Below are 18,100 nucleotides of genomic sequence, written 5' to 3' on the forward strand. Positions count from 1 at the left end.
TAGGATGGAGGGTTTGTTGTCATTGTGTGTTGTGGGGAGGGAGCACGGGGAGAGGTTCAGCTAATCTCAATGTACACATGTTGTACTTTGACAATAAAGGTTTATTATTATTATTTATTTTTATGTAAAAATAAATTGGCTTAAGATTTTAATATTGCTAGTGACAATAAATGTTGAGAATATAGCATATATTGGCATACAAACGCTAATTTGCCTATAGCAGTCATTTGTTCTTTTCACATTATTTAAATTAAGTTAATAAAACTGAATTAAAATTGCAATTGGAGTAAATATCCAATTATTTTATCAAAATGTCATACAGAAATACAATACAAGGTACCTATTTGTTATCGGCAAGTGACGTATTTCCCCAAACAAGATATTCATATCAATTTAATTTTGCCAAATAAATACCCCCAACTTAAGGCAGCCAAGCTATCCATTGAATATCTCTATTGCTCTCTAACAATCTCAGTCTCATATAATTTCCAGAAGTGTTTATTTTAAATTTAAACAATTACAAAAAGTAAGAATATGTTGTTGCGCTTTTACAATTTCTTCAGCATAATAAAATATTTTGTTTACTCAGAATAAATCTAATAGAAATATATGTATATATCATTACTTTACAGTTTACTTAATAGAAATGATTTACTAAGAATTACAGTGAAGCTATAGGATTTATCAGAAAACACTCACATGAATTGCGTCCAAGGCTAGAAGAAATGACTTCCAGTGGCATTTCTTTCTTATTTACTTTATGCCATTTCCTTACTAGAAACTGTAATCTTTGGAGATAGAAAAAGAGAAACATTAATGAGTAAATTGAAACAACACATAAGATAATATTTCTATATTAACTATTAATTATCGAAGTTTACAAGTGCTGTCAACCACTGTATTTTGCTTTCTCATACTTGTTTTTAAAAAAGGAAACATGGATTAAAGCTTTAATAGTTAACCAACCATTTAAATCCCATTAGTTCCATTGGAAGTATAAGGATTTTTATTCACCATTTATAGAAACCAACATCAGGAAATAATAAATTAATGTAAACCCTTTGAAAAAAAATACTAAAGATTAGTTACCTTAATATTGCAATGACCACACGGACTGCAGATCTGAACTTGGTAAAAAAACGACTTCGTGTTTCAGAAACATTCAGATCAGGAGGAGAAGGATAAATGCCCATGCGTGCTATCAGGGACAATGTTGCTTGTTCACATTCTTGAAATCCACCCAAAAGCAGAAGAAGGTATTTCTTCTGATACACCAGGGCCTTCCTAAAACTCTCAGCTCTCAAATACTTACAATAAAGCTTCTGTATCTAAATAACAACAACAACAACAACAATAATAGCAGTAGCAAAATAATTCTTATGGGGAGCTAAGAAAATCTTTTGGAGTTCTGGTAATTACAGTGCTTAACAACAGCCACTGATTACACCAACTGCATCTCTTAGCGCTGACAATCCTTGGACTTCCTGCTGCTCTTCAACAAGCAAAGGATTATTGTTGTGGGGGGAAATGGAGAAAGAAGAAATATTAGCTGTGTTTGCCACCTTGAGTTACATAGAAAGTAATAAAGATGGGATAAAAATCTAATAAATCTAAATAAATACATACATTACATACATACAGTTGGGAAGTCACAAGTATCAGGTAGTACACAAAGAGTAAATGCTGTTGCCAAGGGGAGAGGCGGAGAGTGCATTAATGGCCCCTGAGATGTAGCCTGAGCATGGTGGGGCCAGCTGTTGCCGAGTGGGAAGGGTGCACAAGGGCAGGTGGCTGGCACAATGCAAGCAAAACAGGGCCAAAGGTGGCCGCTGCCAGGTGGACGTAGCGGTGGACTGGCAGCCTTTGGGGAATGGTGTGAGTGTGGTGTGGCCAGGGCTGGCTGCTTCAGGGTTTGCAAGAATGCAGGAGGGGTGTGGATGACTGGTAAGAGTAGGACCAGGGAGTGGCTGCTGCACTATGGTAACTGTGGCTGGAGACACAAAATTGTGCAGATGTGGGATGAGCACAGTGGTCCTAGGGTTGGCTGCACAGGTGGCTGCTGTGGGCAGCAGTTCCACGTGAGTATGGAGTATGACATCCCCAGAACCTTCAGAGGAAAAACCTCTGAATCTCAGCGATTTACTAGAGCAATAGTCCCCAACCTTTTGGTACCAGGGACCAATTCCATGGAGATAGATTTTTCCATGGACCAGAGGGGGTGTGCTGCCTGCAACTGGTGGATGGGGCTTCACTTATGTGTGTGGCTGGTTTCTGGCATGTCATGGACTGGTGCTGGTCCATGGACCAGGGGTTAGGGATCCCTATACTAGAGCAACTCACAACCTTTAGTTCCAGCTCTTTGATTGATTTTGCTTGTGGGAAGCCAACAGCAAAGGTTGCAAGTAGTGATGATGTGACATAGGATACTGCAACTGTGGTAAATGTAAGTCGATTGCCAAGCACGAGATCAGGATCACATGACCACTGGAATGTTGGGATGCCAGAACTTGAAGAACTAGTTTCACTCAACGCTGTCATAACTTCAAGCAGTTGCTGAGCCAACGGTTGTTAGCTGAGAACTACCTATAGCTTAATGAGTGAAAACTTCTTTGCATCTCAGAAGTTGCACTAGGCATATAAAATAAGGACTGGATCCAACAATATCTGTTAGCTGAATGTTCTGTTGTTAAGGGCAGTAAACGTATATTCACGTTCATAGTTGTACAAATTCTGAATAAATGCTAAGAACTGTGCTTTTGTATCATTTTTATAGGAAAAAAGTTTGGATTTATTAAATTTTTTTCAGTAACTGGGAGTTGAAAGAGTTAACCATTACTTCTGAAGAATGTAAGACGATTAAAACAAAGCTGATCTGTTTCAAATGTTCTGGGGATTATGTTTTCAAAAATATTTTAAAATCTTCCATTCTGCCAAATTATTTGTATTTTGGATGGTGGACAACAATCCAATATAGTTGGTAGATGACATCCAATCTGGGAGTGGAAAAAATGGAGCAGTAGCTCATCCCAAATTTCTATTTTTTCCTATAGCCAGAATACTCACAATATTCATGCGATAAAGAAAATTTACCTTGGCTGTTTTGTATGTTCCTAACTCTAAAAACTACATGAATCAGAGACTACTTATTTGAAATTTCAGCTAAAATTAAAACTCTGCTTTCTCTTGCCAAGCACACTAAATCCCAGTCTGCTTTCCTTTGCCATTCCCAGACAGACAATGGACAAAAATAATAGAACTATAGTACTGTTTACCTTTGGGGTGGAAGACATCACAGTTTCTTTGTTTTCTGTCACATTTGTTTTGGTTGCTGCATAGTTTGTTGCTTTCAAACCATTCTGTAAACCATGCTTATCCTGGCAAGTATACCCTTCTGAGGCTTGCGTAGAGTGAATTATACTTGTAGGGATAACCTAAATGTAACATTTTAATAATAAAGTGATTAAAAACTTCATACAACAAAACATGACTTTAATTCAACAATATAAATATATATGTTAAAAAAATTAAATCCACTGTGGCAAATCAATTTGCTACAAGATTAATTTAAAAGAGGACTGGATAACTTCCTGAGTACACCTAGTTTACACCTTTAAGTCAGTACTGACTTCTGGCAATAGTCTGGACTAGTTCTTGCAGTTTTCTTAACCAAAAAAAAAGGAAAAAGGAAAAAAGTGATAACTTATGAAGTCATCAAGTTTTTGACACCTTGCTAGGCGATTGGTGGTACTCAGATATTTCAGGATATTGTTATATCCTATAAGTACTACAACTTACAACAGTTCACTTAGTGACTGTTGTAAGCCCCAGGATCAGCGCCAGGCTCCAGTTGATTGGCACTTCTTCGGGGCTCAGCAGAAGTGCCAGGATCAGTGTCGGGCTCCAAATGATCGGCACTTCTGTGGGGCTCAGCAGAAGCGCAAGGATCAGCCAAATTTAGATGGAACAACACTGACTCATTTTTCAAGCAATATTGTGCGAGGGGAAGGGAGCGGGGATAAATATAAGAATGGGAGCACTTAGCCTCCCAGAAGCTGTTCCTACACTTATTGGGCATTACTGTTGAATTTTAATTATACAATAAGCCACGGGAAGGCCATATCTGATCTACAGGACATTTGTTAACCACTGAAAATATTTTATTGCATATATGAAAGTCTTCATATTTCCCATCAAAGTCTAAATAATTTTTAAATGTTAAGATTATTTAACACTGAAAAAAATGTTCTTGTGATAAGAACATAATTAACTGGTTTGGATTCCAAACTACATTCAAAAATATATATACAGTAGAAAATAAACAGGTAGCCCTAACTTATAACCATTTGTTCAGTGACCGTTGAAGTTATGATGGTGCTGAACAAATCGTGGTTACAACTAGACCTGAGTTTTGGCTGTCCCAGTGTCCCAGTGATCAGTTGCAATGCCCCATGACCGCTTGATTGCCAATTGTGACCTTCTCTTCTGGCTTCCCCAGAAAATCAATGAGAAAGCCAGTAGGGAATGTAATAATTTACTGGGGTAAGTCTCCCGTACCTGTGCACCCTCCTCCAGCTCTACACCTGTGACAGCCACTCACACATCCTTGCGCATCCTTCCCAAGCCTTCCTTCTTTGCATCCTCGCACACCCTCTGATTCTCACTCTGCCTCCCTCACACCATCCCTTATGAACTCTCCCACCTGGCAGCCACTGCATACTTACCTACCAATCTGCTTGCAAGCCACTTGGGACTTGCAACATCCTGCTAGCTTCCCAGTAACTAGGTTATGGGACATTGGCAGGAAGTTGTAGGTTTCAGTTAACAATGACAACAAGGACTGCAGGGATTGCGGTTGCTAAGTATACATAGTCAAGTCTTTTAATTTCCCAGGAAAAGATTTTGGGGAAAAGAGTAGTTTATTACGTTTTTTAATTTTTTTATAATAAAATATAAAAATAATACAATTATTTAAATATTATTTTATTTATTTATTTTTATTTTTATTTAACTTATATACCGCCCTATTCCCGTAGGACTCAGGGCGGTTTACAGGGCAATTAAAATCATACCATACAAAAGTTAAAAAATTTAAAACAGTTAATTAAAACAGTTAATTAAATTTGGAGCCCAAAATTTAAAAAGTTAAAACATTAAAACCCAATGAAAACCCCTCAGTCTAGGCCCGACAGCTCAAAGAGCCAAGTTTTCAGGTCCCGGCGGAATAAGCGGAGGTCGGAGGCAGTTCTAAGTTCCATCGGAAGTTGGTTCCAGAGGGCAGGCGCCCCCACAGAGAAGGCTCTCTCTCTGGGATTATTATAAATAATAATACAAAATACTATATAATGTGTATATTATACAATAATATAAAATGTTATATTATAATAAGAATTGTTAATTTATTTTAGACAATCTGTTTTAAAGGACAAGATCATAGGTTTATGTCAAAGTTCTGCCACAGAGGCTTTTCAAACCACAAAGCTTGGGAAAATAGATTGCTACTGTGAGTTTTCTTGCCATTTTTAACATGGATCTAGACCAGGGGTCAGCAACCTGAAACAGCAAAAGAGCCACTCGGAACCGGTTCCGTCACACACACAAAAAATTGGGAGCCGCAAAATGTGTGCGCGCATGCGTGCACACACATGCATGCGCATAACAAGGCAAAATGTGCACCAGCCCTGCCCCCGTCCACCTCTAGTATGGACGGCTCTGCCATCCTGGCTTTTTCTCCCTCAGAAAAAACTGCTCTCCCCCCGCCCTGCGCTCGCTCTCTCTGGGACTTTTTTCTTTCCGCCTTTTGTGAAGTTTCGGGATCAGCTACTGCCCTGGATCGCTTGCACTGCACTGATCCTTGGCAGCCCCGACGCCTGTGCCACATTCTGAGCCATGTGCACCTGTCTCCGCCCGGTGCCTCCAGCTTACCGGGGGGGGGGACTCGCAGGCTGAGCCGCGCGAAGACGAGGAAGGAAATGGCCTTTCAGAGGATCCCGCCCGGGCCCCCCTCAGAGGCAATGGGACCTTACCCGGCTGAAGGAAGCCTTGCGTCTCTCGCAGCGCGGCTCTCCTGAGCCGGGAGGCACCTGCGCGGCGGCGGGTCTTCCTGGCGACAGGCGCTCGGTCGCAGCGCTGCCTTCAGCCCGGGCGCCGCCGGAGTCACGCAAGCACCCTGCCCCTCCCCCCGGGGCCTCCAAACCTCTGCCGCCCCATTCTCTCAATAGGAATGGGGCGGTGGAGGTTCGGAGAGCTGCTGCCTTCGTCTGCGTTTCTTTCGGCCCTGAAAGAAACGCGGACGAAGGCAGCAGCTCTCCAAACCTCCACTGCCCCGTTTGGAGCTGCGGGTTGCCGACCCGTGATCTAGACTGCGATATATTAAAAATCTGAGCAGAGAACTTAAAATTGTGTTTTGATGTGCCTGTACTAGTGCTAATTCAAAACTGATGTGATACTTCACAGCTTTGTCGTGGGGAAAATAGGAAGAGGAAAGTGTGTTGGATAAATTTGCTGCAATGAGTTTTGTAAAAATAATAAAAGCAAGATATAAATAAATTAAAGTAAAATAAAATAAAAATATTTTTATCCTATTGGAAGACATGAGAGATTAGCTGGTTTTCTATAAATTTTAACTAAAGTCTAAATAGTTATTTATGAAAAGAAAAAGACATCCTCTTACCACAGGTTTGGAAAAAGCCAGTAATTCTTTGATTTCAAGTGTATGAAGTAAGGCTGCAACTATCTTATCATTTGATGCAGACCAATTTACTGTTCTGTTAAGTACAAAACAAAAAAATGTAATCCAGGTAGCTATGCAACAAGTAGCTATCCCAAAAAACAGATATATAACTCTGTATATTTAGTCTCAAGCAAAATAGCTAAAGATAATAAGTTTGTGTAAAAACAATTAATCTTATATAGATCTTCGCAGTCATATAAAATTAATATTCACCAGCCAACCTCACAAATGATTTTGGGCAGGGGACAATTTCTGCTACTAGGAATCTTATGCAGCACTTGCCTGAAATCTGGAAAGCAGTTAATATTCAGTACAGAAAGCAGAGTTCCATATATCATTGAATTCAAGCTTTCTGATTAACTATCACTCATCTAAACAGTAATATCAGGTATTGCCGTTAACATTTTTTTCCAGGAAGACTGATATTTTTTGGAAAGTATAGACAGTGTGTCCAGTTGTTAGAATTAATGAGTTCGCCTTGTTTCTCCAATTTCTAGAAGATGTTTCTAAATCAAAGAGAATTCTTAAAAGAATACTCACTTGTCTATAGTTTTATATATGAACTCAGAAAGATATGCAGCAACAAGAACCAGCTGTTCTCTGATGTTTTCCAATATCTGTTGTTCAACATGCAATTTTACAGTATCAGATGTAAAAGTTAAGTCAGTGTAATTATTTTTTGAAGGAAATTCATTATATTTTTTTAATAATATTTCTTGTTTCTTCAGATCTTCTAGCATTTTTTGTAATTCCATGAATTTCATACAGTTTTGCAAATATTGTAGTGTGGACGCATTCTATTGGAATAAAAAAATACAGTAATTTGTATTATATCCAATAATGTATATGTAGAACATCCATAAACAGAGGGAACTTGTCAGTGTTATTGATTTTTAATTGACAAAATATCATTAGAAATATACTTCTCAACATCTGAGTATATACAGAGAAGCCAAAGCATTTTTTGGGGTACAAGAGGCACTTTGTGGTAGTTGGTGATTCTTTGGTAAGAGAAATAAGGACTGAGTATGCCAAGCTGGTATTATATCACAGGGACAACCAAAATATGATGAACAGGTTGCTGAAACTGCAAAGTATGGTAACCATCCCTCTGAGTATTCAACATGAATGACAATGCCAAAAAAGACTTTCAGAGACTACAAAGTCCTGGGCAGAAAAATGGGAATATAAATATTGTTTTTGTTAATCTTTACATCTATAAGGATAAAAGCCTTTCACATGTGATAAGAGGAACAGGATTCTAGAAGTCAACAGTTAGCTATATAGACTGTGCTGCTATCTTTGAATTCCTCAGTCATGGATCCATTTACACAAAGAACTCATGAAAAAGGTACCGTACTTTCCGGTGTATAAGACAACTGGGCGTATAAGACGACCCCCTACATTTCCTGATAAATTATAGGGTTTGGGCTGTACTCGCCGTATAAGACTACCCCTCTTCCAACGCACACCAAATAAAAATTAAAAAACATCAGATTTCATTTTAATATGGTAGTTTTAATTCAAATGCTTATGACATGCAGGTACTTAGTAGGAAAACTGTCACTTATAAACATAAGGCTGTTTGTCATCAAACATGTAAACATAAAACAGTGCAAGTGGATTAAACTTAATAATAATAACAATAATAACAATAATAACAATAACAACAACAACAATAACAACAACAACAACAATAATAATAATAATAATTTGGAAGGGACCTTGGAGGTCATCTAGTCCAACCCCCTGCTAAGGCAGGAAACCCTATACCATTTCAGACAAATGGCTGTCCAGTCTCTTCTTAAAAACTTCCAGTGTTGGAGCATTCACCACCTCTGGAGGCAGGTTGTTCCACTGGTTAATTGTTCTAACTGTCAGGAAGTTTCTCCTTAGTTCTAGGTTGCTTCTCTCCTTGACTAGTTTCCATCCATTGCTTCTTGTCCTGCTTTCAGGTGCTTTGGAGAATAGCTTGGCTCCCTCTTCTTTGTGGCAGCCCCTGAGATATTGGATCACTGCTATCATGTCACCCCTCACCCTTCTCTTCGTTAAACTACACATACCCAATTCCAGCAACCGTTTCCTATTTTCCTAATTCACTTTTTCACTTTTCCTAATTCACTCTAAAGCTTTCCCTGCGCAGAGCCTTAAGTAACACCAGCTGCCTGCAATTAGTGCAGGTTCTCATCCCACCAGGCTCAAGGTTGAGTCAGCCTTCCATCCTTCCAAGGTAGGTAAAATGAGGACTCAGATTGTTGGGAGCAATAAGCTGACTTTGTAATAATGCTGCTTGGGGGGGCGGGGGTGAAAGCTCTAATAAGCAGGCATATACATAGAATGAAGGCTATTGCTAAGCACATTGATTTGTGCTTTAAATTGTAAGCCGCCCTGAGTCTTCGGAGAAGGGCGGGATATAAATGGGATTAAAAAAAAAAAGACCAAATGGGAGATCCGCTCCAGGTTTTCCAGCCAGCCTGCCCAGTTCCTGAGTCAAATGTGTCCTTAGAGCTAAGCAGCTGCTCTGGCTACGGCTTTCCCCACCTGCCTTTCAAGTTGCTCTTGCATTCCCCACCTGCCTACAGCTGCTCTTCAACTTTAGAAGGAAAGACGCCCAGACCCCAGCCTGTAAAAAATCACAGACTGCAGCTTCCACTCCAATTGGTCCCGCTTTCCCTGCGCAGACTAAATGGAAGATCCGCTCCAGGTTTTCCAGCCAGCTCTGTCCCTAAAGTTTCAGCACCCGGCGTATAAGACGACCCCTGACTTTTGAGAAGATTTTCATGGGTTAAAAAGTCATCTTATACGCCGGAAACTACGGTAGGCTACATCTCATGGAACCGGGAAATATCTCACCATTCTCAACAAGAAGCATTAATTGGAAGAAAAAGGGGAAGGATGGTGTTGAATGTATCACCAAGGACTGAGAACAGGTCCACACCTGAAAAGCCAATTACTCATTTATTGCTACTCGTGCTTATGCACAGGAATAGTGAAATTGATATTTAACACATACTTGGAGTTAGATAAGGGTAAACAGAATTCAAGGAAGGTTAGACTCTTTTAACTGTGTCCCCAGGTTCTGCCACCAACAATGCAGGAGACATAGGAAATCAAAGAAGTTGAAGGGTATGTAGAGATTGAAAGAAATTATAAAAGTGAAGCCACTAGGAGCCATTATTTTAAACATGAATTGTGAATTTATTAGGTTATCTTAGACAGGCATAATATATGGAAGAAATCCTTCTGTGCCACATTAAAAACTTGACAATGGGAGATTTTAATTAATATGATATCTAACAATTATAGTCCTCTCTTGCTGAAAACCTCTTTGGCAGAAAATAGAAGGATCAAAGGGAGAGGGTTCTATTTTGGAGACAATCATTTTTAATTTTGTGTATGTGTGTGTATGTATGTATAAAATACATTTATTTTATTATATAAGAGAGTCAGCCAGCTGGATGACCTGGGGCCAGTCACTCCCTCTTAGCCCAACTCACCTCACAGGGTTGTTGTGGGGAAAATATGAGGAATACGTATTAGGTGTGTTTGCTGCCTTGAGTTGTTTATAAAAATAATAAAAGGAGGACACAAATCAAAATTAATCAATCAATCCATTAATGTTCTTTACTCATAGGCTTCAAATATAGACTACATAGCTGTCTGTTCCAAACTCTTTAATAGCCCTTGCACAGATGATCTATAGCAGGGGTGTCAAACTCAATTTCATTGAGGGCCACATCAGCATTGCGGTTACCCTCAGGGGGCCGGGTGGGTATGGCCAGGATGGGCGTGGCCTACTGGGTGGGCGTGGCTAGAGTGGGTGTGGCCTACTGGGTGGGCCTGGCCAGCTCTACATCGTTCGCATCAAGGGTGCCTATGGGGCCTGGGCAGAAGTGAGACAGATCTGAGGGTCTCTGGCAGAAGGAGGGTCTCTGGGCCAGGGCCAAGGCAGTGGAGGCCGTTCCTTCACTGTTTCCAGGATGGTTTCGCGGGCCGCATGAAACCACTTTGCGGGCCGAATCTGGCCCCCGGGCCTTGTTTGACATGTCTGATCTATAGGCTGGATCACAAAATCTACAATTCTACATGGATTCCTCTATGTGCATTATACTACTAAGGCAACAAAAAAATAGGATATTCTTACTTGATTTTCTTGAGCTTCTAGAAGTGAGCTTAGACAGTGACATTCAGTTTGTTGCTCCTGTGCCCTTTTTCTTTCTCCTTGTACTGTCCTGATCTGTTGATCGCTCGTTGATTTCACAACAGACTGCAATTGTTTCCACCCCCTTTTCGTTTGTGCTTCTTTCTCTCTTTGTACCTCCAAAGTATGAGCAACATCTTGTTTTTTATTTTGCATCGACCCTGTAACTTGAACAGTGTTTTGGAGATCTTGTTCTTGTTGAAACTCTTTACAATGTATATGCATTTCTTCCATCTGTTTCTTTGAATCAAATATCTGCTGCTGTGATTTCTCAATTATAGCAAAAAGTTTCCTAGAATTGGACCTTTCTAAATCCAACTGTGCTTGCAATTCCAGCAATGAATCTTTATGTTTACAAGATCCACATTCATTTAATTTCATAGTCAGATGTTCTGTCAGAACACGTTCATGGTTCAAGGCATTTAACAGGTCTGCATTTTGTTTTTTCTCAATATCTAAATTTTTCTGCAGTTCCAACAGTTTATTCTGATCCTTGGATAATAAAGCCTCACAGCGAGATTGTTCAATTTGGAGTTCTTTACGGAGATTATTATTTGCTGACTGTTCATGCTCTAAAGCGACAGTTAATTGATTGTTCTGAATACACTGTAACTCCAAGGCAGCTTGCAACTCCTGTACAACACAAAGATATATTTACATTAATTATATGAAAATTCAAACCTGAATATCTATGAAGTCTAATACTGTAGTCAATGAGATTTCATGGAAATTAGGATTTGAGTCCAGACAACTTTAAGAAAAACAGACAGTAGTAGTCTTTCAGAAATGCAAAGAAACAATTTCACCAGTGAAAATAGGTCCATTCCTTCTACCTGTGTTTTCAGCTATAGGCTACACTCTCCCAAAGATAAATTGATTTATAAAACAGCAGCATAAAATTAGGGAAGAAGCACTTACCCAAGACAATATGTTAAAAAAAACACAACTAAGTAAATTAATGAGACATGAATAGTAAACACATTTTCATCATTTAAATTGGTGTTGCAAGGGTAAGCCTATTTGAAGTGCTTTAGTAAGTTGATTAAGGCCTGGAGGAACGTTGTCCATGGGGTTGCGATGGGTCGGACACGACTTCGCAACTAACAACAACAACAACAAAGAAAGTTGATTGAAGTTTGCCAAACTAGCCATTTATAGCTATACAAATCTAAAGTGAGCTCTTGCTGGCTAGCTGAAGGTAATTTGATGATCTAAATTTTAAAATATTTTGAAGGTGGATTTATTGCTACTAGGCTTTTCTTTAAAACTATTGGAAATTTGGACTGGCAGGACATAAACATCATGCCATATCCAGTAAATCTGACATTCATTTCAGGGATAATGAATTTGATAAAGTCCTCGGAGAAGATTTTTACTTGTGAGCAGTGTGTTATGTTGTCAAACTTAAAAGTATTTTGTATTTTCACATTTCTGTGTTATTTTTCAGCATCTCTGACCATGTCACGGCTGCCATTCTGCTAAACTATGCATAGCAAGCTGACAGCCTGACAGTAACAAGAGGAGGAGGGAGCAGTGGGGGTAGGGACAAAGGGAGGGAACCAGGAGCAATCAAAACCAAGCCATACTGTCCTGTGAGAAGCTCCAGCCGTCTCAAGGCCACACCAAAATAATGCGGAGCCGGCAAGTGCCGAAAACAGGGACTGTTTCCCAAACAATTTTGGGACTGGACAATAACCAGCGATTGGCTGGGAACAAGGGAAAGTTGACGGTATCTTTTGGTGTGAAATGCTCAGATCCAGCTTGTTCCAATGACTATCTACCCCAGATTCATTACACTTATCAACAAACACAGTAAAATAGAGATACAAAAATAAAGGCCTTCTCTACACATTGAGGTGTTAAATACTGACATTTTATATAAATTTATGATAAAAAACCAGGGCAAATTCTTTTTATTGTTTGTAGAAAAATGAAACTGCTACGCTGAATTGGTTATAGCTGTCTTTTCACTGACAGATATCTTTCTTTATTGTAAAAATTAAATATTAGATGATCTTTGCAAGACAACTATTGAAAGGAGTCTTTTAAATATGTGAGTTTTATTTTTCCTAAGAAACTGACCTGGCAAGCTTGCATCTTAGTATATTTGGAAGCAAATAAACAAAACAATTGGTTGATTTTGTCCTCTTTTATATTTAAGAATTATTAATAACGCTACATGGAACATTTTCTGAGAAGGAGACAATGTATTAGCAAAGTAACATACAGATTTTTTTTAAGGATCAGTCAGTATCAAATTAAAGACAAATGTAAGATCAAACTATAGGGTGTGACAACTATATAAGTTATCTAAAATATATCATCTGGCTGGGGCTTGAAACAAAATCATGGTTACTACTATAATAAATAAAATAAAACAAGATGTGTTATCACTTTTAGGCATACTGAGCTAACAAAAAATGAATCTAGTTTGAACTTTGATCATTATACAGTTTTTGGAAAGTGCTCCATGACAAGGGATCTAGAGGTAGTTATTCCTTCCTAGCCTAGCCTAACTGAAATTTGTTAATGGGCCCAGTTAGTCAGTTTATAGATATTATTTATTTTCATCAGGAAAAGGATATATATCTAGTAATGGGGAACAAGAAAAAAAATTGTTTGCTTTGGAGATTTACTACATTGAATTTAACCTATTTTGGTTGAAGACAAGAATATAAAAAACTGTGTAGCAATAGGGATTATTATTTTCATGACATATTTTACCTCTGTAGCTTTTGATTTTTCATCCTCTTTTATTTTATGCTGTTTCTGCTGTTCATCCAACTTAATCTGTAATTCTTTGTTTTTAAGATGTTCCCTCTGTAAATTCTCAAGTGCTGCTGTAATACTTCTCTCTTTATTTTCCAATGCAGAACTATGACATAACATTTTAAAATATTATTTATAAAAACTGTTAATCTAACTGCAAATCATTCTTTTCAGGAAATTAGGCCTTTAATGACTGAACAAAAATAAAATTAATATATTTTTCACTATAGAGTTTAATCATAGTGGTAAAAAAAGTCAAATTTCTTTTTGTGAATCTCTTCATACTGGTATCAATACACAATATAAAAATGATTTCTCTATATACACACAGCTGAAAATATAAACTAGGAATGGTATGTATCATTACAAAATTAGGCCTATGCGAAAAGGGCAACTCAAATAAGAAATCATAACAATAATGAAGTTAATTACCACAATAAAAATAACAAAAATAATTCTTTATTTAGGAAGCAGGCATTTTTTAAACAAAGTTATAAACACCCAAAGAGAATTATTAGAATTGGTTTAAAGGAATCTCAGAAGTGAGCCTTTATGCTATACAATAGGGATTGAAGCTATATACCCCAAAATGATCAGTGAATCGGTGTGAACGACCCCCTTCTATTCAAATTCCCATGAATAGAACTAATGAGTTCATGAATGGGATAATCCTACTGAAGGGGCCAGGAAAATTCCTTTTTTTCCTATGGAAATTTTAAGAACAAGTGTATTAACCCTATGCCAGATGCAATTTACTTTGGAGTAACTTATACATATAGTAAATAAGTACAGGCTGTACACACACACACAAATATTTGTATGAATCCACATACAAACACACTAGTGTACATCTTCCCCTGATGCACTTATATTTTGCTGATATGTAGGCTGACATTCTCCACATATAAGTGCCCATCTTTCTTCCTCTTCCATTCCAGGATGTAGGTGACTTTTTTCCTTTTCTAACCTCTTCCAGGAACAAGGGAGATATCCTAGTTCTCCTCCTCCTTCCATAGAAGGTGCTTACTGAGGTCTCCCCCAAAGCCCATCTGAAAAAGGAGGAAACGAACATCTGGATCCCAGCACCACCCAAATGTTCCTCCTTCTACTTGGCATTTTGTTTTCCAGCTGAGCCTGTTGGGAATGGTGGCTGATTCCAGACTGTTCCTGTATGGAATTGGGATATTTTGTATGGGTGTGCAAATCACTTGAAAGGGCAGGAGTAAAGATAGGAGTGAATCTCCTTTCTCTTTGCTCCTTTTGGCTGCCTTTCTCTTATCCTTTCTTGACTTTCCTGTTAACACATCCTGATGTATCACACTGATCCCACTTAAACAAATGAATATGGGTACTGATAAGTCAGAGGATGTACCACAATTCATCCCTCCCCCACACATCACTCGGAGATAGCATCCAAATAGCAGAGCAGTGGCACTATTAATGCGTCTGCTGCATTTCTAATACAATAGAACTAATAAAACTAAGGAGAAATTTCCTGACAGTGAGAATAATCAACAGTGGAATAGCTTGCATTCAGAAGTTGTGGGTGCTCCAACACTGGAGGCTTTTAAGAAGAAACTGGACAGTCATTTGTCTGAAATGACATAGAGTCTCCTGCTTGAGCAGTGGATTGGACTAGAAGACCTCCAAGATCCCTTCCAACTCTGTTATTCTGTTCTATTTTGTTATTCTGTTCTATTATTCTTACAAGGCAGATTCCCACACCACACAGCACATGTCTGAAGATACAGAGGATCCAGAGACAGCCATCCTCAGTCAATTGAGGTTGCAGCTACCATATGAATCCAAGCTGACATTGGCTCACCACCATCTCTCCTTGCAAAGTAGCTGCCAAACTACCACAGAAAGGGAAGAGGACATCAACCCTCATTTAGCCCACTACTTTAGGGCTTGCAAATGTTGCTGAGGATAGTAGAATTGGGAGGGAATTATAGATAGGTATATGGGAATAAAAAAAGAAAGATAAGACAGATTTAAGAGAATCCTAATGGCCCTGGTTGCAGAGCTCTTTGGTAGAGGTCCCTTGTATAGACAAGCTGGCTACAACTCCCCCCCCCCAAAAAAAAAAGCCTATGATCCCACTCTCCAGAGGATTGCAAACCTCTTGTTCACAAACCTGTGTGGAAGAAAAGAGAAATTTCATAATATACCAGTAGCAATGCATTAACAAAAATGTAAGGCAGAATCCATTTGGAAATCTTTACCTGTATTTCATTACTTCATTTTGGTTTTTTTGTAAAGATTTTTCTAACTTCTCATTTGTTTGTTTGCTTTCACAAAGATCTGATTTCAAATTCAATATTGCAGTGTGTTCCTGTTTCAGCAATTCGTGCATTTCAGAAGCTTTCTCTTGTTCATGTTTTAGGGAAGCCTGCAAGTCATTTGCAATGGATTGTTCTTGCTGAAGTTTATATTCTAGAAGTTCAACTGAGAATAAATTTAAACATTGCAAAAATACATAAATCTATTCCTAAGCTTTCTATATTTTCCCCAAATATATTTTCCCAATATCTTTCCTTTTTAAAAATAAAGATTTAATTTAGATGGAAGACTAGGATAATAAGGTAGCCCTCAACTTACCACACTTCTTTTCGTGATCGTTTGAAGTTACAATGATACTGAAAAAAGTGTGACTGTTTTCCACACTTATGACCATTGCACGTGATCAAAATTCAGACACTTGGCAACTGGCTCATTTTATGACGGTTGCAATGTCCTTTTGCAACCTATTGATAAGCTAAGTCAATGGAGAAGCCAGAGTCACTTAACAACTGTGTTACTAACTAACTTAACAACTGCAATGGTTCATTTAACTACTGTGGCAAGAAAGGTCATAAAACGGGGCAAAACTCACTTATCAACGGTCTCGCTTAGCAACAGAAATTTTAGATCCATTTGTACTCATAAGTGGAGGACTACCTATTGCATCACATGCTCTCACCATCTGTCTCCCTTTCCCTTCATTGTTCAAACCAAATTGAATCTGCTTGAAATTGTTTTAACAAGAATATTTGAGGGACAACTTGCCAGGCAAGGTAAGAAAGAGGAAATAAGTTTGCTGAGTTTGTTCCCTTTTGATAAATTTAATTCTGATGATACAAAGGTTGTTCTTGTTATTCACACAAACCGTTCGAAATCAACAACCATGAATAAACAGAATACCCATGAAAAGTGTTCTTTGCAATGTGCGAGTGTTCATTTGTTTCATTTTGTGACAAAAATACACAAAAAACATACATAAGTGAAATCCTGAATAGATATTGAAATCTGGTGAGCAATTTCCAATTGGAGATATATGTAGTTGCATACAATGAAACTAGGGATAGTAGTACTTGGATAATACAACCAATAGATATATTTAAGAGATATTTTAATTAATATTTCATTAATTGAAGGTTATCAAATCATTTTGGTAGACAATTTTTTTTATCAGCTAGGAAAGATACAAGCTAGTGGGGGATACGAGAAATTACAAATAGGTAGTGGATGAGATGTTGAGTATTCAGAATTGAGAACTCCTTATCCAGCTTATCCGGTTCTCCAATATTTGGCATAGAAGTATATTAGGGGTAAAAGATACAAACAAGAAAGGATGCACTAGTAATGTAGTACAGCAAATTTGGGAAGCAGATATATATTTCAGTGGCCTGGTATCTAGTATTCACAAAAAATGTAAACAAAACCAATAATGAATAATTATTGATTTTTATTTTTAATATGTATTTATTCAAATGAACAATACATTACCCTGTCTTTGAAGCTGGTGCTCTTGCTTTTTCCCCTGATTCTCTGTATTTATAAGTGTTTCTTGGAGTTCCTGTAACTTTTCTTGGCTTTGAAGTTGTGTACGTCTCAACTGAATTTCAAGATCCTGCATATCAGAAAGCAAGCTGTTCTTATCTGAGGATGAAAGATGTTCAACAGCATTCTTTGGTTGCTCCTCCTCCTGAAAGAAAGTTCATTTCATACAGTGAAAGAACATATGGTAGATTTTTAAAAAGATGTAAATTCACATGCCTATTTTTTCAGCAAGAATTTAAAACTGATTCAAACTATGAATAACATGTCATTTACATTTTTAGGCTACTTGAATTTACATAGATTTGTAAGATTTTTTTCTGGTTCCTTACGGAAAAACAAAAGATTAATGTGAGTTGTTTATACTGGCACTGGTTTGGATTTGCACATGTACATGCATGCATATTTCAGTAAACCACATATGTGTATAATTTGACACAAATAATATATAATTGTTTTGTTCCTAAAAGGGTATGTGATTTCCAGACTAATTTTTTTTAGAAATAAAATACTGAAAAAAAATAGCAGTCTGCTTCAAGTGTAATATTAGTGAGCAGAATGGCAGTTGAAAATCATTTCAC

General features: G+C 38.0%; 1 protein-coding gene across 5 annotated transcripts in view; it reads right to left on the reverse strand.

Moving 5' to 3' along the window:
* Window positions 1-18,100, reverse strand: part of PCNT (pericentrin) — a 111,547-nt gene that overhangs the window by 15,409 nt on the left and 78,038 nt on the right. For 2 of the 5 annotated variants that reach the window (XR_014024467.1, XM_081312624.1), the window contains exons 31-39: window positions 17,469-17,667; window positions 15,926-16,148; window positions 13,656-13,806; window positions 10,875-11,564; window positions 7,271-7,527; window positions 6,671-6,764; window positions 3,273-3,431; window positions 1,090-1,328; window positions 700-788 (exon numbers count right to left, since the gene is read on the reverse strand). Coding sequence is in view for 3 of the 5 variants with exons in the window: in XM_081312624.1 (XP_081168750.1) it covers window positions 700-788; window positions 1,090-1,328; window positions 3,273-3,431; window positions 6,671-6,764; window positions 7,271-7,527; window positions 10,875-11,564; window positions 13,656-13,806; window positions 15,926-16,148; window positions 17,469-17,667 (2,101 nt within the window). In the remaining 2 variants the exon portion in view is untranslated. Of the gene's footprint in view, window positions 1-699; window positions 789-1,089; window positions 1,329-3,272; window positions 3,432-6,670; window positions 6,765-7,270; window positions 7,528-7,703; window positions 7,898-10,874; window positions 11,565-13,655; window positions 13,807-15,925; window positions 16,149-17,468; window positions 17,668-18,100 lie in introns of those variants that run through there. The other 3 variants (XM_081312625.1, XR_014024468.1, XM_081312626.1) reach the window with 3 other exon arrangements.

This window comes from Vipera berus, assembly GCF_964194415.1.
Source record: "Vipera berus genome assembly, chromosome: 1".
Classification (NCBI taxonomy): Eukaryota; Metazoa; Chordata; class Lepidosauria; order Squamata; family Viperidae; genus Vipera; species Vipera berus.